The sequence below is a fragment of the Mesoplodon densirostris genome, chromosome 11 (assembly GCF_025265405.1).
Source record: "Mesoplodon densirostris isolate mMesDen1 chromosome 11, mMesDen1 primary haplotype, whole genome shotgun sequence".
NCBI lineage: Eukaryota > Metazoa > Chordata > Mammalia > Artiodactyla > Ziphiidae > Mesoplodon > Mesoplodon densirostris.
In genome coordinates, this window is record NC_082671.1 from 86,669,481 (window position 1) to 86,695,141 (window position 25,661).

The 25,661-nt window shown below is 36.3% G+C and overlaps 1 protein-coding gene across 2 annotated transcripts in view; it reads left to right on the forward strand.

Moving 5' to 3' along the window:
- Positions 1-25,661, forward strand: part of CEP83 (centrosomal protein 83) — a 121,542-nt gene that overhangs the window by 39,797 nt on the left and 56,084 nt on the right. Inside the window, exons 2-7 of one of the 2 annotated variants that reach the window (XM_060112274.1) lie at positions 5,483-5,541; positions 5,630-5,955; positions 6,113-6,385; positions 6,819-6,969; positions 23,294-23,386; positions 25,253-25,384. In XM_060112274.1, the coding sequence (XP_059968257.1) occupies positions 6,213-6,385; positions 6,819-6,969; positions 23,294-23,386; positions 25,253-25,384 (549 nt within the window). In that variant the 5' untranslated portion in view covers positions 5,483-5,541; positions 5,630-5,955; positions 6,113-6,212. The remainder of the gene's footprint in view (positions 1-5,482; positions 5,542-5,629; positions 5,956-6,112; positions 6,386-6,818; positions 6,970-23,293; positions 23,387-25,252; positions 25,385-25,661) is intronic. The other variant, XM_060112273.1, reaches the window with a different exon arrangement.

The window sequence follows — 25,661 nt, forward strand, 5'->3', positions numbered from 1 at the left end:
CTATTTTTCTTACCATTAAGTATGCTGTTAGCTGTAGATTTTTTGTAGATGTTCTTTATCGAATTGAGGAAGTATCCCTCTATACCGTACGTATTTGTTGAGAGTTTTTATCATGAATACATGTTGGATTCTGTCAGATGCTTTTTCTGCATCTATTGATATGATCATGTGATTTTTCTGCGTTAGCCTGTTGATGTAATGGATTATAGTAATTGATTTATTTGAATATTGAACCAACCTTGCATGCCTGAAATAAATCCTCCTTGGTCATGGTGTATACTTCTTTTTAAACATGCTGTATTTGATTTGCTAATATTTTGTTGAGGATTTTTACATCTATTTTCATTCTTTTTATTTTAACTCTTAAAAAAGGAGGTAACGTTTTTAGCTTGGGGCCATACAAAAAGGGCTACAGGCCAACTTTGGCCCATGCAGTGTAGTTTGCCAACCTATTTCCTTTACAATATGTATTGTTGACTTATCAAAATAGAATGTTAATTGATACTTTTACCCTTCTGCTATACAGTGCAAGGACTCTATTGCACTTGTAATTCTACCTTTATTGTCTTATATACCATTTATGTCATGTATTTTAAGTCAGTATATGTCAAAATCCCACAAGCTATTATAGATATTTTATGCAATTAATATTCAATTCAAATTATACATATATTTATGGTTTCCTTTAATCTTCCTTTCTTTCTGCATTGTCAAGTTCACATCTAAGAATTTTCATTGTGTATGAAAAGTCCTTGATTGTTTCTTTAGTGTACATCTTTAGGGATGAGTTTATTTTGTTTCTTTGAAAATTTTCTTTGTTTTACTATCATTCTTCAAAGTTGTAGTATTGCTGTATTTATCGAATGTTAGTTTGGCAGTTGTTTTCTTTCAGCACTGTACATTGTGTTCTGGCCTTCACTGTTGAAGTCACTTCTGTCTTTTTGTTGCTCTTATTTACAGGCACTTTGTCTCTTTCTGCCTGATTTTAAGATCTTCCCTTTATTTTTGGTTTTCAGCTGTCTTAATGTGATGTGCATAAGTGTGGATTTCTTTTTATTTATGTGCTTGGGGATTGTAGGACTTTCTTTTTTGGTATTTATTCATTTGGCAGTGTCGGGTCTTAGTTGAGGCACGTAGGATCTTTAGTTGCAACATACACGATATTTTTTTTTAGTTGCGGCATGCGGGATCTTTAGTTGCAGCATGTGAACTCTTAGTTGTGGCATGTAGGATCTAGTTCCCTGACTAGGGATTTATACTGCCCCCTGCATTGGGAGCGTGGAGTCTTAGCCACTGGACCACCAGGGAAGTCCCTGTAGGACTTTTTATATCTGAGAATTGATACCTTTCCTCAGTTTGGGGATGATGTCAAACTGGTTTGTTTGTTTGTTTGTTTGTTTTTGAGGTATTGCTTCTGCTCTATTCTCTCCTTTCTTTCTGGGACTCCAATTTCATGTCTGTTAAAGTGACATTTTAACTTTATTCTCTGTATTTCTTTCCTTCTTTTCTATATTTTCCATCCTTGTTTCTCTTTCTACTTTTTCTTGAACATATTCTTTTAAGCTGTCTTCCAATTACTTCCTAAACTATGTCTAATCTGGGCTGTTTTACCCACTCGATTGAGCTCTTAATTTTGGTTATCATATTTTTCAAGTTAGAGTTTCCATTGGTTTCTTTTTATGGTTTCTAATCCTTTCCCAAATTTCTCAACCTTCTTTTCTATTGTTTTGTACACAATTAGAATTTTAAAAATTCTTTTAGAGCCATTTTCTGATAACTCTTTAGTAGTGAGACCTTGTTTGTCTGCCTATCGTCTGTTGTTTCTGTGGCTTTAATTCATGTTACCTTATCTTCCCATGGACTTTTACATATGTGTATGTGTCACATATTTATTTTTTAGAGCAATTTGAGATCTAGTCTAATATCTTTCTTCTGAATTTACCCTTATTCCTAAGAGGCAGCCTTTGAAGTCTCTATCCAAAATGAAGGGTGTTCACCAGGGCTTCTCCACTCCTTGCTGATCTAATATATCTTTCTTTGAATTTAAAGACTGTCCCAGGGCATTCAGTCTCCCAGCTACCTCTCTGGAATTGGCAGATGCCTCTAGGGGAAGAGTGGTTCCAAGTGCCAGTCTCATCTTTCTGCATCCATATCTTCCCCCATTCCCATCTCAGTAAATAATTATTCTTTTGTTTTCCAGTGTCTTCAAGCCAATTTAAAAAAAGTATGTATCCAGCTTTTCTTGCTGTCCTTAGCGGGAGGCTTGATCCAAATTACTTAATCCTCTATTAATGGTAATAGAAGATTGTCTTCAGATTTCTTGGTATAAGAGATAGATTATATGGTAACTGAGTTGGGGTTTTCCATTTTTAGCCAAAAACGTCCTTATATAATTAGTATAAAAAAATAGAAGTTCTTTCTTTGTAACCTTGAATATAGAATGATGGACCACTTTTGAAGGTCAGAGAAAGAATTGTTTTATGAGGCCTTTCTATCTATGACACTAGATATCTATTTGGAGGACTACCATACTATATTTTTCAAGATTATCATTGATAAGTTGATTACTACTGAATTAGAGAACTGGATATGTTATATGTGCAGAGTACTTGAAAACAGGTAAAAAATTCATTCTGACCTTGGTTAGATTCACACAAATTGGCAGATAGTTTTCTGTGATTCTTAACTATTCCTAGAGGAGAAAATTCTGAAAAAGGCTATTGGCAAATGCAACCCAGGGACTCATAACTTTGAGTCAAGGATTTCTTTCCAGTATCTAACTACTGTGTTTAAACCTATTTATATTCAATCATCACAGAAATAGAGAACAGTTAATGATTATCGTGCATACTAGAGTCCATTTTCATTAGTATAGGGTTCACAAACTAAGACAAAATCTGCGTGAACAAAGGTGTGATGTGCATATTTATTCACGGGCTAGCTGGAGTAGAATATTCTTGGCAGATGGTGGGAATTGAGATTAGACAAGGTAGATCGGGGCTGATTGTGTAGTGCTTTGCAAGACTGGGGTGTTTTGATTTTGTCTCATATATGGGAGCCTTTGAGTGAGAATGAGAAATCAAATAACAGTTTCTGACTATTGATCTGGCAGTGTTTGGAGGGTAGACTAGAGAGAGAAAATATTGGAAGCAGGGATAATAAAAAGCTCTAATAGTCTAGTTATGAGATGATACAAGCTTGACTTTTTGTGGTTAAGTAGGAATGGAGAGAATGGAATGCATTTTAAAGAAAGTGTATTTGTTGTTCATACATGGGAAGTTGAGAGAGAAAACAGAGAAGACTTTGAGGTTGTAAGTGTGGATGAATGGTAGCATAATACTGGTATGAATATCAGAAGCTGGAAAGTAAGGATATTGAAGGTAGATTGAAAGCAAGGGTAATGAATTTGGTTTAAGATAATTTGAATAGAGTGATAGAATTGTTCATTATCTGAAAAACAGTTTGTAGTTGTTAAAAAGAAAATTTAACAGTAAAATGTTGAAAGTGCAAGGTGCAAGTTTTCCTGTCAGGGAGTCCCCCCATTATTATTTCCCCAGAAGTTACCACTATTCGCTGCTTGGTGTACCACTATTTGACTCTTTTTATGTGTATGTAAACATAGTGTGTGTGTATCTGTCACTTATACCCTTCACCATGCTGTGGGGACAGATCTAACTTGTCCTTTTTAATGCATAGTATAGATAAACCTTTATTTATAGAAGTTTAGCTTATTTCTGATTTTTTCATTTTTTTAATTAAAAAAAGTCACAAAGAAAATTCTTATATAGTAATTACATTTGGGTACTCATCCAGCTATTGTCATAGAATAAATTCCTAGGATTGGGCCAGAGGATAAGCAGATTTATCATTTTGATACAGATAACTTTGCAGAAAGCTTACCATAGATGTGTGTGTGTGTATGTGTGTGTGTGTGTGCGCACGCAAATTAACATATTTTTTTGTGGTATGAGGGGAAAGTATATCATGCGTTTGAGTGTACCTACTGGTGATGTGTGTTGGTATATTCTAGCTTTATTATTCAAAAAACTAACATATTAAAAAGTAATGAAATTGCAAACATCAACTTGGAACAGGAGAAATCCTCCTGGTTTGGGAAAATACAAGAGGGCAGTACACATATGTTTGCATAGAAACTAGAATTGGAGATGAGGTAATGGTGGTGGTGATTGAGAAAGGGATATTCTGAAATTAGTGAAGTCCTGGAAAGTATGTCTAGTGAATATTTCAGGGCCAAGAGGGAAGGAGATAAATCATTTTAATTTTATTTTCCAGAAACTTTCAGGTCTTTGTAAATTTTATGTCTGTGAGGACTTAACTCTCATTTTAGGGTAGGGGTCAGTGAGAATGTTTACTTTACTGTCAAGTTAACTGGAATACAAAGGAAAAAAATATTCATTTTATCTTGGAAATCTTTCTTTCACTAGTAGTAGGACTAAAGGGTAGCTTTTGATTTTTCTAATGTAGTGTAAGCTTTTAGCTAATTAAAACCTCATAATGCCTTTTGGTGATATTATTAGAAAGTATTAGATATGTTTATTGTATGTTTCTGTCTCTTAAAAATTAATTTGCATCAAAGAGCAGAATCAAAATTACATGCCAGGGCTTCCCTGGTGGTGCAGTGGTTAAGAATCCGTCTGCCAATGCAGGGGACACGGGTTCGAGCCCTGGTCCGGGAAGGTCCCACATGCTGTGGAGCAACTAAGCCCATGCGCCATAACTACAGAGCCTGTGCTATAGAGCCCACGAGCCACAACTACTGAGCCCGCATGCTGCAACTGCTGAAGCCCATGCGCCTAGAGCCTGTGCTCCACAACAAGAGAAGACACTGCAGTGAAAAGCCCATGCACCGCAACGAAGAGTAGCCCCCACTCGCTGCAACTAGAGAAAGCCTGCGCGCAGCAATGAAGACCCAACACAGTGGAAAATAAATAAATTTTAAAAAAATTACATGCCACTTTTATGATCCAGTTTATTAATTCCATGGCAAATGTATATTCTTGACAGGATAACGTTGTGGCAGCTGCTACAAACAGTGCACTCTGCATTTACAAATATTGAATCCTTGTGCACTTTTAACCGAAGAATAAGGAGTAAAGTGTCCTTGAAGGACTTTTACCCCTCTGTTAAAATAGATAAAGCAGGAAACCAAAGCAACCTCAATTTTAGTTTAAAAGTCTTCTTGTGTAATATGTAGACATCACATTAATTTATCAGAAATGATGTAGTTCAAGCAAGACTCAGTAATTTAATGGTTGGGTTGTGTAGGCTAAAGATGGTCTCTTGTTGTAAGAAAAGGTAATTCATAATCACCCATGACTAAGGGAGGTACTGTTAGGAAAATATATATATAATAGTTTTGAGAAAGATGAATGAAGTTAAAAGGGACAGAATTGTTTTGATTAAAATTTTTGTTTTAAATTATTTACAGTAAGAACACTGTGTCATCATTTTTTACTTCTAGATACAGCAAACATTTGGTTACTTTCATAATCCTGGATTGGTGCTTTGGGGATAGCTGAGGTGATTGACTTTCCTGTTCTTAGCACAGCGCATAATACATAGATGATCAATATTTATATGTTGACTGATTTCTTCTCTGAATCTGCAGCCTGAGTGCAGTCACCTTGTGTCAAGTAAAAGATCCTTTGTAGCATTAATCACAGACATAATTACATGCTGAAGGTCATCTTTGTGAAGACTGTGATTCTCCCCAGCCACTTACCAAGTTCCAAATAGCTTTTCGCCTGGTTTCGGAGTATGGATTTCGTACTAGAATCCACTCTTGAAGTTTACCTCAGTAATTTCAGGAAACATTGGTGATTTGTGAATCTGGGACTACATACACTGGAAGAGTCGTTACATCGAGTTAGGCTAATACTTGAAGATATGACCTTGATGGGCACAGAAACTGCATGGAAGTAAAGAAAATTTAAGGTATGATTCAACTTTATTCTTGAATTTTATGAACAACGGAAAAATCTGAAAATTGGGTTTGTTATAGAAATGATAAGGAGAATAATAAGAAGTGATAAAAGGTATATAATACTGAAGGAGTTCACTGATCACTAATTAAGTGTATTTCTCTCTTCAGGTATAATATGGCCTCCTGAGATTCTGTCTTAGCACGAAGAAAGTGAAAAATACTCCTGAAAAGAAAACTCAGACAATAAGAAAGCAAGGCTTGCTTTTACATGGTTGTCAGCTCACTTACCAATATGGACACTTTTCCCACCATTTTTCCTCCTGGTGGAGACAGTGGGCTGACAAGTTCTCAATCAGAGTTCCAAAAAATGTTAATTGATGAACGGTTACGATGTGAACATCATAAAACTAATTATCAGACTCTGAAAGCTGAACACACAAGGTAAATAAATTACTTAAATTTGGAAGTGAGAGGCTTGATTAAAAGTTTTTATTTTGTCTGAATGTTTGCTCTGGAATATACAGTATAATTTTGTTATTTTGCAGGATACGGTATACATTTAAAACTTTTTAAATACAAGTAAATTTTCTTTAAATCAAGTGGATTATAAATTTATAAAAGTCTTGTTTTGAAAGTAGCAAGACATATAAAATTTAAATGTATCTAGGTGGCTAAATATGTTTTTTTTCCCTTCAAAGTAAAATTGCATTCAGAAATTACAGTGTTAATAATAAATGAAACTGTAAAGCATTATATTTGTAAGTTTAATGAATATATGATATTGATCTTGCTCTGTAGTGTTGGTTGACTTCACATAAAGTAATGCGATTAGAAAGCAAAGGATACACTTAAATTCTTCTTTTTAAAAAATTAGGTTGCAGGATGAGTACATAAAGTCACAAAATGAGCTCAAGCGCCTATTACATGAAAAGCAAACTCACCAGGAAAAATTTCAGCTGCTGCTTGAAGAGCTACGAGGGGAATTAGTAGAGAAAACTAAAGACTTAGAAGAAATGAAGCTGCAGGTAAGAAAATATATTCAAATTAGTATAAAAGTAGTCAGATATTTAGTGGAAATAAATAATTTTGGTAAATTTGGTAAATTCTCTCTATATTCTTAATGAATATTTTGTTGTATCTCTGGGTGGTATAACTTAATCTTCTTTCATATACTCTAGAATGTTAGCAACCCTGTAGGGTTTAGCCACAAAACTGTTATTTTAGGTAAATTTGTATTATATTTCCTGTTCTGATTTAAATAATATCTCACTCTTCAGAATAATTGGAGGAAAGGCCAGTTTGTATTGATAAAAATTCACAATTTAAAAATATTTTTAAAAATAAAGGTTTATTGGATTTTTTTAAGTACTGATCTAGTGCTTGTTACAATAAGGCATTATTAATATTGGAGTCATGGGTTGATAGAGTGAAAAGCCATCTTTCAAGTCATCCAGTGTGGCATATCATCCAATTCATGTATTCTTTTGACAGCAGTGTTAAAGGAGTTTGTCGTTCAGTATCATCTCGAAATCTTCCATTGTTGGAAACACCACCACTTAAGCTTGGGTTGGAGCCTCCACCATGTTTACTGTTTCATTCCTAGGTATACATATTTAGGACATTTAAACAAATAAAAACCTCAGGAATGTGAGTTGAAGAGGGAAATATAATTTAAACCTTTAGAATTGGTGGATTAATTTGTTTTGCAAAAATTGAGGCCTATATGAATGCAGTCTGTGAGCACTAAACCCAAGGTATTCAAAGTATTCTTTTCAGGCATTGAAGATGTAATCACTTTCTTGAGAGTAACATGTAGACACGCTTATTTGTAACAAGCACGTGCAAAATAGCCTAAGAAGACTAGAGTGGCTATATTAATATCAGATAAAATAGACTTAAAGAGTATCATTAAAGATAAAAAGAACATTTTTATAACCAAAAAAAAAGGGTCATTTCACCAGGAAGGTGATGACCTCCAACAAATAGTTATGTTTCTATTCCTTCGTTTTCTCAGGTGACAAAGGGCATAAAGGTTTTTATCTAACAGGGGTTGCTGTAAGGACTAATGAGATTATAACCTGTATATTTTCAGCACGGTGTCTGGCACATAGTAGCTACTCATAAATGATGGCAGTTTTTATTCTGTTGGAATACAGACTCCATGAGGGCAGGAACTTTTTTTTAGTGTGTCTCCAGTGCTCAGGATGGTGCCTAGCAAGTATCTGTTAAATGAATGACATGAATAAGTAGAATATATGAGTGAGTTGGGATTGTTCTATTCATATAGAGTATAATGTTGCACTTGTTGTCTCATAGTTAGCTAGAGCCTTAGCATCTTAGAGTTGATAATCATCTAGTTCTCTTTCATACCTGTCATGAGTTGAATTGTGTCCCCGAAAAGATAAGTTGAAGTTCTAACTCCCAGTACCTGAGAATGTGACCTTATTTGGAAATAGGGTTTTGCAGATGAAATTACTTAGGTTAAGATAAGGTCATACTGAAGTATGACAGGCCCTTAATCTAATATGACTGATGTCCTTAATAATCAGAAGAGAAAGACATAGAGACAGAAACACATGGGTGATGGTGGAGCAGAGAGAACGTCCTATGATGACAGAAGCAGAGCTTTGAAGTGTTGCAGCTGCCAGGGAATGCCCAGGATTGCCAGCACATCAAGACAAGCTAGGACAGGGCAAGGAAGGGTTCTTCCTACAGTTTTCAGAGGGAACACTTAGCTGACACCTTGATTTTGGACTTCTGGCCTCCAGAACTGTGAGGCAATAAATTGCAAAGCAGAATTCCTGTTTGGAACTCTTATGACACAGAGCTCTTCATTCTGTGCTTCAGTGCTTTCAGTGCTAGAGAACCTAGTGAACTTGTAAAGTGATACACTTCCATTTATGGATTGGAGTATGTTAAGCATTTTCTCTATCGTACTGAAAGGAAATCATCCTCCCTGTAGCCTCCCTGTTGGTTATTGCAGTGTTCCTTGGACCTACACAAAATAACTCTGGATATTTCTTCATGTGATAACTTCCCAAATGTTTGTTGATAAATAAAATTTATCTGGTAAAGTTTCTGTTTTTCAAGATAAACATATCTGATTTCTATGTGATATTTACCTGGCAGAAATAACTGAAAGAAGCATTTATACATAAATACACGTATTGAAGCAGTTTAGCTATTTGCTTCAGTGGGTGTTTGCAATTTGTACAAATTGTGAGTTAAGTAAATTCAGCAAAGTAAAATCAGCAAGAAATACTTCAATGAAGGTTTTATGAAAGATGATTATTTTAAAAATACACATGTATTGTCTACCTGCAAAATGCCTTTTCTGATTTAGAATTTAATATCTCTTTGGCTTCATAGAAAAACAATATAAAAGACATTCATTAAAGAATATTTCTGCATTGCTTGTGTAGTTGTAGTGAATGGGGATAATAATAGTGCCTAGCTCATAGGATGATTGTAAAGTTGCAATGAATCAATGATTAGAAATTATTAGTATGGTGCTTTGATGCTGTAAGTGGTTAGAACAAGTTAGCTATTACATTGTTGTTATGTAACATGCTAGCAAAACCTTTTTTAAAAATATGGGAGTCATTTTATATGTTTCTGATAAAAATTAAAAAAAATTACTTTACCAAACATTTATATGCTTTCTTTGTGCCAAGTAATGAAAACTGTGTAAACCAGTATGTTTACCATTTTATTTGGCTGCTAGGAAGCTCAGAGCAAAATTTACTACTCAGTTTGTCATTAATCTTTTAAGAATCTCTAGCACAGCAATTTTTACCCCCTTAAATCAAAATATTCTTTGAAAAATACTGGTCTGTTTTGTATTATTTTTTTTATTGGAGTATAATTGCTTTACAATGTTATGTTAGTTTCTGTTGTACAATGTACTGAATCAACTATATGTATACATATATCCCCTCCCTCTTGTACCTCCCCGCACCATCCCACCCATCTAGGTCACACAGAGCACCGGGCCGAGCTCCCTGTGCTATACAGCAGGTTCCCACTACCTATCTGTTTTACACATGGTAGTGTATTTATGTCAAACCTTATCTCCCAATACATCCCACACGGCCCTTCCCCCACTGTGTCCACACGTCTGTTCTCTACATCTGTGTTTCTTTTCCTGCCCTGCAAATAGGTTCATCTATACCATTTTTCTAGATTCCACATGTATGCGTTAATATTGTTTTGTATTATTAATATGACAAATGTTGGAGTATTGAAGACTTTTTATAGATTTAGTATAGGTAATGACACATAGACGGTTGTATGACAAGCATTCTTTTAAGTTTCTTTTCAGACAAGTAGTGGCTGTATTCCATTAGAAATCTAAGACACAGGGGCTTCCCTGGTGGCGCAGTGGTTGAGAGTCCGCCTGCCGATGCAGGGGACACGGGTTCGTGCCCCTATCCCGGAAGATCCCACATGCCGCGGAGCGGCTGGGCCCGCGAGCCATGGCCGCGGAGCCTGTGTGTCCGGAGCCTGTGCTCCGCAACGGGAGAGGCCACAGCAGTGAGAGGCCCGCGTACAGCAAAAAAAAAAAAAAAAAAAAAAAAAGAAAAGAAATCTAAGACACAGCATAATTTCCTCCTAATATGACATTGAGTTAACCCTCTAATTCTATGTCTTTGGTGTATGTCAGCTTTGAGAGAGAGGGAGGGGGGAGGAAGATAGATTTTTTTTATGAGTGCTTGTTGTTAATAAGTTTCTTATGAGATAAGCATCTCTAACAATAGATTTTTTTTCTTTATCAGAGACCTCATTGATCACAAGACTCCTGTGTAGTTACCAATTGCAGTGTTGTTTTTTCCTTTGTGTAGATACATTTTTCCATCAGTATCATTTTCCTTCCATCTTATGGACTTTAACATTTCTTATAGTGCAGAAATACTGGTGAGAATTTTTTCAGCTTTTATATGTATATGTAAGAAATGGTGTTTAGGGCTTCCCTGGTGGCGCAGTGGTTGAGAGTCCTCCTGCCAATGCAGGGTACATGGGTTCATGCCCTGGTCCGGGAGGATCCCACACGCCGCGGAGCGGCTGGGCCCGTGAGCCATGGACGCTGAGCCTGCGTGTCCGGAGCCTGTGCTTCGCAACGGGAGAGGCCACAACAGTGAGAGGCCCGCATACCGCCACAAAAAAAAAAGAAAAGGTGTTTAAAGGTATTTCTGCTGAGTATTGAATTCTAGATTGACAGTTTTTTCCCCTCATACTTTAAAGATGTTGCTCTTGTGTCTTCTCACTTATGTGTCACATAAGAAATTTGTTGTTAGCTTTATCTTTGTTCTGTTTATCTAGTGTGTCTTTTTTCCTTGTCAGCTCTTAAGATTTTTCCTTTATTGCTTTTCCGTAATTTACTTGACCTGCTGTTGCACATTTCTTCATGCTTCTGGTGCTTGAGGTTTAATGAGCTTCTTGGGTCTGTGGGTTTATAGTTTTCATCAAATTTAGAAAAATTTTAGATATTTTATCTCAAAATATTTTTTTCTGCCTCCTATTTGATTTCCTTTGGGAACTCTGCTATTAGGCCACTGAAAGTTCTCTCATAACTCACTGATGTTCTGTTTTTTTGTTTATTTTTATTTATTTTTTATTTTTTATTTTTTTTTTGCGGTACGCGGGCTTCTCACTGTTGTGGCCTCTCCCGTTGCGGAGCACAGGCTCCGGACGCGCAGGCTCAGCGGCCATGGCTCACACGCCCAGCCGCTCCACGGCATGTGGGATCTTCCCAGACCGGGGCATGAACCCGTGTCCCCTGCATCGGCAGGCGGACTCTCAACCACTGCGCCACCAGGGAAGCCCTTTGTTTATTTTTAAAGATTTATCTTTAAATTTATTTATTTTTGGCTGTGTTGGGTCTTAGTTGTGGCACGTGGGATCTTTGTTGAGGCACATGGGATCTTTCGTTGCGGCACATGAGCTCTTGGTTGCGGCATACAGGCTTCTGTCTAGTTGTCGCGTGCATCTTTTTCTCTTCTTTAGTTGTGGTGTGCAGGCTCCAGGGCGTGTGGGCTCTGTAGTTTGCGGCATGCAGGCTCTCTAGTTGAGGCGCGTGAGCTCAGTAGTTGTGGCGTGCGGGCTTAGTTGCCCCTCGGCATGTGGGATCTTAGTTCCCTGACCAGGGATCAAACCTGCGTCCCCTGCATTTTAAGGTGGATTCTTTACCACTGGACCACCAGGGAAATCCCTGTTTATTTATTTTTAATCTTTTTCGTCTCTTTGTTTCATTTTGGATAGTTTCTGTGGTCATGTCTTTAAGTTCTCTGATCTTTTTTTTCCTGCAATGTCTAATCTGCCAGTAATTTCATAGTACATTTTTTCATCTCAGAAATTGTAGTTTTAACTGAAGTCCAATTTTGATTTTTTTCATATTTTCCTTGACATGTTCAATCTTTACTGTAGCTTTATGTGGAATTCAGTTCTAGTAACTATATTAAGGTCTTTGCTAATTTTAGCATCTCTGTCACTTCTGGGTTGGTGTTGGTTCGTTGGTTTTCTTTTCCTATTTATTGTGGGTAGTATTTTCAGGCTTCTTTACATGTCTGCTAAGTTAAGCAAATTTTTTTGTATTTAAGTTTCAGGGTGGAGCACTATGGTTCAACATCTGTACACACTACAGAGTTCTCACCACCACAAGTCTAGTTATCGTCCATTGCCATACAGCCGGCCCCCTTCATCCATTTTGATCACCTCCCAACCCCCTTCTTCTCTGGTAACCACTAATCTGTCCTCTGTATCTCTGAGTTTGTTTTTGTTTTATTTTGTTTGTTTGTTCATTGGTGTGTGTGTGTTTTGATTCCACATATGAATGAAATCATATGGTATTTGTCTTTCTTTGTCTGACTTATTTCACTTAGCATCATACCCTCAAGGTCCAACCATGTTACGAATGGCAGGATTTCATTTTTTATGGCTGAGTAGTATTCTATTGTGTGTGTGTGTATGTGTGTGTATGTATAATGTTCTCTTTATCCATTCATCCATCAGTCGGCACTTAGGTTGTTTGCATATCTTGGCTATTGTAAATAATGCTGCAGTGGACATAGGGGTTCATATATCTTTTTGAATTAGTGTTTTCATGTTCTTTAGATAAATACCCAGAAGTGGAATTGCTGAATCATACAGTAGTTCTATTTTTAATTTTTTTTAAGGAACCTCTATACTGTTTTCCATAGTTGCTGCACCAAGTTACATTCTCGCCAACAGTGTAACAGGTTTCTCTTTGCTCCATATACTCACCAACCCTCGTTATTCATTGTTCTTTGATAATCACCATTTCTGACAGGTATGAGGTGATATCTCATGGTTTTGATATGCATTTTCCTGATGATTAGTGATGTTGAGCATCTTTTCATGTGCCTGTTAGCCAGCCTTATGTCTTCTTAGGAAAAATGTCTATTCAGATTCTCTGCCCATTTTTAAGTTGGGTTGCTTGGTTTTTTCTTGTTGTTGAGTTGTAGATAGGTGATTTGCAAATAACTTCTCCCATTTAGTAAGCTGCCTTTTGTTTTGATTGTGGTTTCCTTTGCTGTACAGAAGCTTTTCAGTTTGATGTTTGTTTTTTGCTTTTGTTTCTCTTTCCTTTGGAGTCTGATCCACTAAAACATTGGTAAGACTAATAATATCAGTAAGGTTGCCACTTATATTTTCTTCTAGAAATTTTATGGTTTCAGATCTTGAATTCAAGTCTTTATTCCATTTTGAGTTAATTTTGTGTATGGTGTAAGATGGTGGTCTAGTTTTTTTTGCATGTGGCTGTCCAGTTTTCCCAGTATCATTGACTGAAGAGACTGACTTTTTCCCCAGTATCATTTTTTTTGAATTTTATTTTATTTATTTGTTTATACAGCAGGCTCTAATTAGTTATCCATTTTATACATATTTATGTATATACGTCAATCCCAATCTCCCAATTCATTACACCATCACCCGCCCTCCCCGCCACCACTTTCCTCCCTTGGTGTCCATACGTTTGTTCTCTACATCTGTGTCTCAATTTCTGCACTGCAAACCAGTTCATCTGTACCGTTTTTCTAGGTTCCACATATATGCATTAATATATATTTGTTTTTCTCTTTCTGACTTACTTCACTCTGTATGACAGTCTCTAGATCCATCCATGTCTCTACAAATGACCCAATTTCATTCCTTTTTATGGCTGAGTAATATTCCATTGTATATATGTGCCACATTTACTTTATCCATTCATCTGTCGATGAATGGAAGGTTGCTTCCATGACCTGGCTATTGTAAATAGTGCTGCAATGAACATTGGGGTGCATGTGTCTTTTTTTTTTTTTTTTTTTTGCAGTACACAGGCCTCTCACTGTTGTGGCCTCTCCCGTTGCGGAGCGCAGGCTCCGGACGCGCAGGCTCAGCGGCCATGGCTCACGGGCCCAGCTGCCCCGCGGCACGTGGGATCCTCCTGGACTGGGGCACAAACCCGCGTCCCCTGCATCGGCAGGCGGACTCTCAACCACTGCGCCACCAGGGAAGCCTGCATGTGTCTTTTTGAATTATGGTTTTCTCTGGGTATATGCCCAGTAGTAGGGTTGCTGGATCATATGGTAAATCTATTTTTAGTTCTTTAAGGAACCTCCATACTGTTCTCCATAGTGGCTGTATCAATTTACATTCCCACCAACAGTGCAAGAGGGTTCCCTTTTCTCCACACCCTCTCCAGCATTTGTTGTTTGTAGATTTTCTGATGATGCCCATTCTAACTGGTGTGAGGTGATACCTCATTGTAGTTTTGATTTGCATTTCTCTAGTAAGTAGTGATGTTGAGCAGCTTTTCATGTGCTTCTTGGCCATCTGTATGTCTTCTTTGGAGAAATGTCTGTTTAGGTCTTCTGCCCATTTTTGGATTGGGTTGTTTGTTTTTTTAATATTGAGCTACATGAGCTGTTTATATATTTTGGAGATTAATTCTTTGTCCATTGATTTGTTTGCAAATATTTTCTCCCATTCTGAGGGCTGTCTTTCCATCCTGTTTGTAGTTTCCTTTGCTGTGTAAAAACTTTTAAGTTTCATTAGGTCCCATTTGTTTATTTTTGTTTTTATTTCTATTACTCTAGGAGGTGGATCAAAAAAGATCTTGCTGTGATTTATGTCAAAGAGCATTCTTCCTATGTTTTCCTCTAAGAGTTTTATAGTGTCTGGTCTTATATTTAGGTCTCTAAACCATTTTGAGTTTATTTTTTGTATGGTGTTAGGGACTGTTCTAATTTCATTCTTTTACCTGTAGTTGTCCAGTTTTCCCATTACCACTTATTGAAGAGGCTGTCTTTTCTCCATTGTATATCCTTGCCTCCTTTGTCATAGATTAGTTGACCGTAGGTGAATGGGTTTATCTCTGGGCTTTCTATCCTGTTCCATTGATCTATATTTCTGTTTTTGTGCCAGTTACCATATTGTCTTGATTACTGTAGCTTTGTAGTATAGTCTGAAGTCAGGGAGTCTGATTCCTCCAGCTCTGTTTTTTTCCCTCAAGACCGCTTCGGCTATTTGGGGTCTTTTGTGTCTCCATACAAATTTTAAGATTTTTTTGTTCTAGTTTTGTAAAAAATGCCATTGGTAATTTGATAGGGATTGCACTGAATCTGTAGATTGTATTGGGTAGTATAGTCGTTTTCACAATATTGATTCTTCCAATCCAAGAACACGGTATATATCTCTATCTGTTGGTATCATCTTTAATTTCTTTCATCAGTGTCTTATAGTTTTCTGCATACAGGTCTTTTGTCTCCCTAGGTGGGTTTATTCCTAGGTATTTTATTCTTTTTGTTGCAATGGTAAATGGGAGTGTTTCCTTCATTTCTCTTTCAGTTTTTTCATCATTCGTATATAGGAATGCATGATATTTCTGTGCATTAATTTTGTATCCTGCAACATTACCAGATTCATTGATTAGCTCTAGTAGTTTTCTGGTGGCATCTTTAGGATTCTCTATGTATAGTATCATGTCATTTGCAAACATTGACAGTTTTACTTCTTTTCCAATTTGTATTCCTTTTATTTCTTTTTCTTCTCTGATTGCCGTAGCTAGGACTTCCAAAACTTTCTTGAATAATAGTGGCGAGAGTGGACATCCTTGTCTTTTTCCTGATCTTAGAGGAAATGCTTTCAGTTTTTCACCATTGAGAATGATGTTTGCTGTGGGTTTGTTGTATATGGCCTTTATTATGTTGAGGTAAGTTCCCTCTATGCCCACTTTTTGGAGAGTTTTTGTCATAAATGATGTTGAATTTTGTCAAAAGCTTTTTCTGCATCTATTGAGATGATCATATGGTTTTTATTCTTCAGTTTGTTAATATGGTGTATTACATTGATTGATTTGTGTATATTGAAGAATCCTTGCATCCCTGGAATAAATCCCACTTGATCATGGTGTATGATCCTTTTAATATGTTGTTGGATTCTGTTTGCTAGTATTTTGTTGAGGATTTTTGCATCTATATTCATGAGTGATATTGGTCTGTAATTTTCTTTTTTTGTAGTATCTTTGTCTGGTTTTGGTATCAGGGTGATGGTGGCCTCGTAGAATGAGTTTGGGAGTGTTCCTTCCTCTGCAACTTTTTGCAAGAGTTTGAGAAGGGTTTGCGTTAGCTCTTCTCTAAATGCTTGATAGAATTCGCCTGTGAAGCCATGTGGTCCTGGACTTTTGTTGGTTGGAAGATTTTTCATCACAGTTTCAATTTCATTACTTGTGATTGGTCTGTTCATATTTTATATTTCTTCCTGGTTCAGTCTTGGAAGGTTATATCTTTCTAAGAATTTGTCCATTTCTTCCAGGTTGTCCATTTTATTGGCACAGAGTTAGTTGTAGTAGTCTCTTAGGATGCTTTGTATTTCTGTGGTGTCTGTTGTAACTTCTCCTTTTTCATTTCTAATTTTATTGATTTAAGTCCTTTCCCTCTTTTTCTTGATGAGTCTGGCTAATGGTTTATCAATTTTATCTTCTCAAAGAAGCAGCTTTTAGTTTTATTGATCTTTGCTATTGTTTTCTTTGTTTCTATTTCATTTATTTCTGCTCTGATCTTTATGATTTCTTTCCTTCTGCTAACTTTGGGTTTTGTTTGTTCTTCTTTCTCTAGTTCCTTTAGGTGTAAGGTTAGGTTGTTTATTTGAGATGTTTGTTGTTTCTTGAGGTAGGATTGTATTGCTATAAACTTCACTCTTAGAACTGCTTTTGTTGCATCCTATGGGTTTTGGATCGTCGTGTTTTCATTGTCATTTGTCTCTAGGTATTTTTTGATTTCCTGTTTGATTTCTTCAGTGACCTCTTGGTTATTTCATAACGTATTGTTTAGCCTCCATGTGTTTGTGTTTTTTTATGTTTTTTCCCTGTAATTGATTTCTAATCTCATAGCGTTGTGGTCAGAAAAGATGCTTGGTATGATTTCAGTTTTCTTAAATTTACTGAGGCTTGATTTGTGACCCAAGATGTGGTCTATCTTGGAGAATGTTCCGTGCACACTTGAGAAGAAAGTGTAATCTGCTGTTTTGGGATGGAATGTCCTGTAAATATCAATTAAATCTATCTGGTGTCATTTAAAGCTTGTGTTTCTCTATTAATTTTCTGTTTGGATGATCTGTCCATTTGTGTAAGTGAGGTGTTGAAGTCCCCCACTACTATTGTGTTATTGTCAGTTTCCTCTTTTATAGCTGTTAGCAGTTGCCTTATGTATTGAGGTACTCCTGTGTTGGGTGCATATATATTTATAATTGTTGTATCTTCTTCTTGGATTGATCCCTTGATTATTATGTAGTGTCCTTCCTTGTCTCTTGTAACATTCTTTATTTTAAAGTCTATTTTATCTGATATGAGTATTGCTATTCCAGCTTTCTTTTGATTTCCATTTGCATGGAATATCTTTTTCCATCTCCTCACTTTCTGTCTGTATGTGTCCCTAGGTCTGAAGTGGGTCTCTTGTAGACAGCATATGTATGGGTTTTGTTTTTGTATCCATTCAGAGAGCCTGTGTCTTTTGGTTGGAGCATTTAATCCATTCACCTTTAAGGGAATTATCAATATGATTATTCCTATTACCATTTTCTTAATTGTTTTGGGTTTGTTTTTGTAGGTCCTTTTCTTCTCTTGTGTTTCCCACTTAGAGGAGTTCCTTTAGCATTTGTACAGCTGATTTGGTGGTGCTGAATTCTCTTAGCTTTTGCTTGTCTGTAAAGCTTTTGATTTCTCTATCAAATTTGAATGAGATCCTTGCTGGGTAGAGTAATCTTGGTTGTAGGTTCTTCCCTTTCATCACTTTAAATATGTCCTGCCACTCCCTTGTGGCTTGTAGGGTTTTCTGCTGAGAAATCAGCTGTTAACCTTATGGGGATTCCCTTACATGTTATTTGTCATTTTTCCCTTGCTGCTTTCAGTAATTTTTCTTTGTATTTAATTTTTGCCAGTTTGATTACTATGTGTCTCAGTGTGTTTCTCCTTGGGTTTATTCTGCCTGGGACTCTCTGTGCTTCCTGGACTTGCATGGCTATTTCCTTTCCCATGTTAGGGAAGTTTTTGTCTATAATCTCTTCAAATATTTTTTGGTGTCCTTTCTCTCTCTTCTCCTTCTGGGACCCCTATAATGCGAATGTTGTGTTTAATATTGTCCCAGAGGTCTCTTAGGCTGTCTTCATTGCTTTTCATTCTTTATTCTGTTCTGCAGGAGTGAATTTCACCATTCTGTCTTCCAGCTCACTTAATCCGTTCTTGTGCTTCAGTTATTCTGCTATTGATTCCTTCTAGTGTATTTTTCATTTCATTTATTTTATTGTTTATTTCTGTTTGTTTGTTCTTTAATTCTTCTAGGTCTTTGTTAAACATTTCTTGCATATTCTTCATCTTTGCCTCCTTTCTGTTTCCGAGGTCCTGGTTCAGCTTCACTGTCATTATTCTGAATTCTTTTTCTGGAAGGTTGCCTATCTCCACTTCATTTAGTTGTTTTTCTGGGGTTTTTTCTTGTTCCTTCATCTGGTACACAGCCCTCTGCCTTTTCAGCTTGTCTGTCTTTCTGTGAATGTGGTTTTTGTTCCACAGGCTGCAGGACTGTAGTTCTTGCCTCTGTTGTCTGCCCTCTGGTGGATGAGGCTATCTAAGAGGCTTGTGCAAGTTTCCTAATGATAGGGACTGGTGGTGGGTAGAGCTGGGTGTTGCTCTGGTGGGCAGAGCTCAGTAAAACTGTAATCCACTTGTCTGCTGATGGGTAGGGCTGGGTTCCCTCCCTGTTGGTTGTTTGGCCTGAGGCATCCCAACACTGGAGCCTCCCTGGGCTCTTTGGTGGGGCTAATGGAGGACTCTGGGAGGGCTCACACCAAGGAGTACTTCCCAGAACTTCTGCTACCAGTGTCCTTGTCCTCACGGTGAGACACAGCCACCCCCTGCCTCTGCAGGAGACCCTCCAACACTAGCAGGTAGGTCTGGTTCAGTCTCCTATGGGGTCACTGCTCCTTCCCCTGGGTCCCGATGTGCACACTACTTTGTGTGTGTCCTCCAAGAGTGGAGTCTCTGTTTCCCCCAGTCCTGTCGAAGTCCTGCAATCAAATCCCACTAGCCTTCAAAGTCTTATTCTCTGGGAATTCCTCCTCCCGTTGACAGACTCCCGGGTTGGGAAGCCTGACGTGGGGCTCAGAACCTTCACTCCAGTGGGTGGACTTCTGTGGTGTAAGTGTTCTCCAGTTTGTGAGTCACCCACCCAGCAGTTACGGGATTTGATTTTATTGTGAAAGCACCCCTCCTACCGTCTCATTGTGGCTTCTCCTTTGTCTTTGGATGTGGGGTATCGTTTTTGGTGAGTTCCAGTGTCTTCCTGTCGATGGGTGTTCAACAGTTGTGATTTCAGTGCTCTCGCAAGAGGGAGTGAGCACATGTCCTTCTACTGCACCATCTTGAACCAGTCTCCTCCCCAATTTCATTTATTGAAGCGGCTATTTAGGCCTTGAATTCCAGTCTGTAATCCATTTTGAGTTAATTTGTGTATGGTGTAAGGTAGTCTAGTTTTATTCTTTTGCATGTGGTGGTCCAGTTTTCCCAGTATCATTTATTGAAGAGACTGTCCTTTCTGCAGTGTATTTTTTTCGTTTTTTATCATAGATTAAATGTCCATATATGCATGGGTTTATTTCTGGGCTCTCTATATTCTGTTCCATTGATCTATGTGTCTGTTTTTGTGCCAGTATCATACTGTTTTGATGACTATTGCTGTGTAGTATAGTTTGAAATCAGGGAGTGTGATACCACCAGCTTTGTTCTTATTTCACAAGATTGTTTTGGCTGTTCAGTCTTTTGTGGTTCCATACAAACTTTAGAATTATTTCTTCTGGTTCTGTGAAATCTGCTACTGGCATTTTGTAGGGATTGCACTGAATCTGTAGATTGCTTTGGGTAGTATGCACATTTTAACAATATTCTTCCAATTCATGAGCATGGAATATTTTTCCATTTTTTAGTATCTTCAGTTTTTTTCATCTGTGTCTTACAGTTTTCAGTGTACAGGTTTTCCCATCCTTGGTCAAATTTATTCTTAGGTCTTTTATGCCTGGCAAATATTTATTGGATGCTAGACATTGTGAATTTTACTTTGGTGAGTGCTAGATATTTTTGTATTCTGTTAAATATTCTTAAGCTTTGTTCTGGGACACAGTTCCTTGGAAACAGTTTTATCATTCTGAGTATTGCTTTTAAGATTTGTTAAGTGAGAACAGATTAGTGTTTAGTGCTAAGTATTTCCCACTGCTGGGACCCTTCTGAGTACTCTACTCGTATCTCTCTGAAATGAAGTTTTAAGTCTGGCTTTTGGGAAAAGGAACTCTGTGGGAGCTCTAAATACTCATCCCTCTAATCCTTTCAGGTGGTCCTTTGCCATGGCCAGGAAGCTTTTGCAAAGCTCACCTTCTGTGTTTTCTGTCTCTTAGGGATCTTTCTTGCTTCTTTATGTCCAGTGTCTTGAAAACCATTGTTTTTTTTTTGTTCAGTCTTTTATTTGTTTCAGGCAGGAGGGTAAACCTGGTCTCTGTGCCATCTGCTGGTAGTGGAAGCACTTTTATTTTTAATTAAAATATTGTAATTAATTATGGAAATCTCAAACAAGTACAGAAGTATAGTGAGTGGTATGATGCATCCCCACATACCCATCACCCAGCATCAGTAATTACCATTTCTGAGCCAGTCTTGTTTTATCTTCTAACACTTCTGTGTCTGTCTCTCAACCCCTCTGGATTATTTTGAAGCAAATCATATCATCTCAACCCTAAGTATTTTAGTATACATCTCTATTATATACCAAAGCAGTTCCTCAAAAGTGTTTCCACAATACCATTTACATACCTAAAGTACTTATTTCTTTGAACCTCTTAGTGTTGTGTCTTTGTTCACATATTCCTAATTTTCTCACAGTTTTGCTTGTTTGTTATTTTTAAAGTTGGTTTGTTTGAAAAAGCATCCAAATAAAATTTACTTATTCTTTTTTAATTACCATTCCTTCTCACTTTGGACTTGAAATTATTACAGACTCTTGACATCATAAACCATATTATAACAGGATCTTTCCATCTGGTTTCTTTAGCCCCATTCACTGCCTCTCCTTCCCATAACCACCAGTTCTCTCCCACCAAAACTTTTGATCCGTCTTGCTTCTTCCTAAAATATACATATGGTAATGCTGTTCTTAAGCTTAAAAACCTTCAATGAATAAGCAAGGTACAGAAAAATGTGTATGGTATGCCTTTCTTTATAGAAAAATTAGAAGTAGTATATATGCTTATATATCTGTATACTGCTTCAAGAAGGATACATAAATTATTGACAGTGGTTGCTTCCTAAGAGGGAAAGTAGATGACTGAAGTGAGAAGAAGACTTAGCTTTTAATATATTTTATTTTGTTTGAATTATTTTATTTATGTAATTTATTCACTTTAAGTAAAAGGAAAAAATTTTTAAATACTGAGTAAATTATAAGAGTATGAACTTGGTGTTTAGGAAGCTTCCATTATGTGGCTCCCACCTCTTTCTCTTTTGTTTCCAGCCAGGATGCAGCTCTCCAAGGTGGCATTTAATGGAAATGTGTCAGCATGGCCTTGGTGTCACAGAGTCTAGAGATTACTACCAACATTAACACAGGGGCCCAGGATTCTAAATTTTCTGTGCTTAGGGTGGTTCTACCTAAAATGCCTTTAGGTCACCTTTGAGGATCGTTTTTCTCCCCAGGGAATTTAATATTTTATCCATTCTTTGGTTTGAGGTTCTACCTAAGCTTTAGTTTTCCCATTCCTTTGATGTGCCATTCTTTCTATCCTAAATATCTTTTTTGTTCATCTTCACCTTTCTGGTAAGCCTGTATTGCCTGTTTTTATAGGTATTCGTATGTATAAATTATTTTTCACTTGAAAGTTTGAACTTTTTATGGGAGAGATATATTTCCTTTGAGGTTTTGTAATCTTTAGCAAGTTTGACTGTGTGTTTCAGTTTCGATAAAAAGGGGTATGATAATGTAGCTATATTCTGTGGATTGTTGGGATTAAATAAATTAATGCATGTAAGGAATTTAGAACAGTATGTTATGTAGATTATAGTATGTTGCACAATGCTTTACATATAGCAGGCATTCATTCAGTAAAGTTTTTGGAATATTTGGAGTATTGATGAATAAATAAATGAATATTATTCTTAGTTTTCAGAGATTAATGTAAATACAAAACAGGTCTTTTTTTATTTTTACAACCAGTATTAATTAATTAATTGATTCAAGAAATAATTGAGTGTTTCCTTTGTGCTAGGCAGTAGTGCGAGGTTTCGGGAACACATGGTGACTAAAGACTAACTGTGTGTTCTTTTAAGGAGCTTACGTAAATACTTACTTATTGAAATATGAGTTCTATAAGAGTATAACGTGGAGGAGCCTAAATTTTGCTGGTAAATATCAGCTTTCTCTGATTGAAAATATGTCTGAAGAATTTCCTGTGGTATACCAAATTGTTATACCTTTATTTTGCTTGCTTTAGAAAATAGAATCAGCCACTGTATCCAACATGATAATCTTATCTGCCAACAGTTTTTCCTATTAATAACAATAATAATAATCAGTGATTGTCTTTACCTCATGTTAATGGAATTTTGGACATCTCTGAGAGCTTGAAATTGAGTTTCTTTGTTTCAAATGATGGTTCTATTTATATAATGGTTATTGTAAAATTAGGTATATCATGAAATTTCTATTAGTTTAATTTCATTGTCATAATTAGAGAAGCTTTGAAATTTGTCTGATTCTTCAATTTAATATTTGTGATTTCATAGTTAGAATTGTTTTATATTTCTCTACATATTAGGTATTAAGTCCACAAAAGTTGGAACTGTTACGAGCTGAAATACAGCAAGAACTAGAAACTCCAATGAGAGAATGTTTCAGGCATCTGGATGAAGTAAGTAATTTGTATAGAAGGACTGTGCATTTATCTTCATGTGACTGTGAAAGGCTTGAGGAAAAGCATCACTCTCCTGCTCAAAAGCCCTGCAGTAGCTTCCATTCTTACTCAGAGTCCTTATAGCAGCCTTTAAGACTGCACACGATCAGATCCCATTCTCCGTCCACATTGGCCTCCTTGGTGTTTCTTTGCCACTTCAGAAATGGCGCAGTTCAAGTCTTTGCCCTAGCTGTTATTCCGGCCACGTATCTCTTGGCTAATTTTCTCATCTTTTTCAAGTCTGCTGAAATTTTCACCTTTCCAGTAGGGCCTACTTTGACCAACCCCTGCTTCCTTTTAATATTGCAACTTGCCTTTCCTGTCACTCTTTAGACTTTTGGATACCCATTTACCCTGCTCTACTTTTTATTTTTCTCTAGTATTTATAATCTAATATGCTATATAATATTTATTGTGCTTATTTAAAAATTTTTTCCCTTTTACAACTGCTAGAATGTAAGTTGTATGAGAGGAGGAACCTTTATCTGTTTTGTTCACTGTTAGAGTCCAAGTTCCTAAAACACTTCCTAGCATACAACAGGTGCTCAATTAATGTTTGCTGAATGAAAGAATGAATTTCATGCAGCCTCAGAAAAGTAAAAATTTGTTAGTTTTTCTTCAGATTGAGATCAGTCTCCTCATATGAAATGTTGATATAATGTGACTAAATGTTTAATAAAGGGAACAGGAAGAGATGACAGATATTGACTATATTAGGTACTATCCTAGACATTTTATACATTACCTTATTTAATAAACGTACTGGGCCTTATACATACAAATGAATATTGTCCCCCTCAAAATGGTCCCCTTTGGAAAGTTGTAGACTAGTGTTGCTGTCATTGCACAAAACAGTTGGGGGAATCCTCTTTTATAAATGATTTTCTGGCTTGATAAAGTCATCTTTTCAATATCATCCTGGTGGGTAACCAGAACATTATGGTTTAGGAGTAGATTTAATTTTGGATTATAAAAAATCACTTAAATCTGAGGTAGGTGATCAAGTTAAGTAAAAGCATGTTTTTAAAAAAAAATGTTTCTAATAAAATCACAAAACCCACTTTCCTGGTTTGTAAACGGGCTTAGAAATCTTTCAACTAAAGATTTATAGTGAGCTGAGTATTTTAGGAGGCATGCTTTCCTTGTTAATTCCCTGATGTATGTTGGAATAGTGTCTCCATCTTCCTGCTCTGTTGCCTGAGTTTTTATTGAGATTCAGAATGCCAGCAGCTTTTGAAGTGTTAGGAAGCAGAATTTTGGAGCATAGGCATTGCTTGTGTTCTTGGTTAGTCAGGAGAGTTGGTGCTACATATATACTTCAGACTGGTGTGTTGAATTGGACTATCATTGTAATATTTGACTGAACCTTGAGTTACTGTACTAAACATTCAAATAATCATTTACCTCCTTAGAATTCATCCTTTCTGACTTTTAAGAGGGTATTTTATATTTTATTATAGAATTAATTTTTAAAATCTATTTTGAAAGATGTGCTACATTTTAAAATATTATTTTATTAAGCCCAGAGGTCAAAAGTTTTGACATGCTAATACATTTTTATTATTAGAATCAGTGAGGAAATAAGATTAATTGAAGGGTAAGTTGTTTTACTGATACCTTTTCAGGAGTGTGCTAGTTCTGTTTGTAGCATTCTTGTCATGAGAACTTTTCCAAGATTTGTTTATACTTCTGTTAAGCTTAATTTTTACTTTTAGAATGGCTCTTAGTATAAAACAATGTAAAATTTTTGAAAAGGTGATTTTTAAAGTGAGTACAAATTTCATTTATAAATTTGTGATAAATTACAATATTCTTTTAATTTAGGAAGTAGAAAAGTATAGAGCTGAATATAATAAACTTCGCTATGAACATACATTTCTCAAATCAGAATTTGAACACCAGAAAGAAGAATTTGCACGTATTTTAGAAGAAGAAAAAATAAAATATGAATCAGAGGTGAGTGACTGATTATACTAGTTTAGTCATTATCCTGCTAGTCAATAAAATTTTATGATTTTATATTTTTTGTGAATCTCAACTTAAAGTTGATTGCATAATTGTTTTATTAATTAATGATTAAGTGTTTGTCATGATTTTCATCTGCTCTATAGCAACATTTTTCTGGTGAATGTTCTTTTTGGACTGTTAAAAGAGGAAAAGATGAAGAAAATTTGTTTTGCCCCAGTCAATGGAGATAGATAGCAGAGACAGACTTTTCTTTGCAAATACAGTT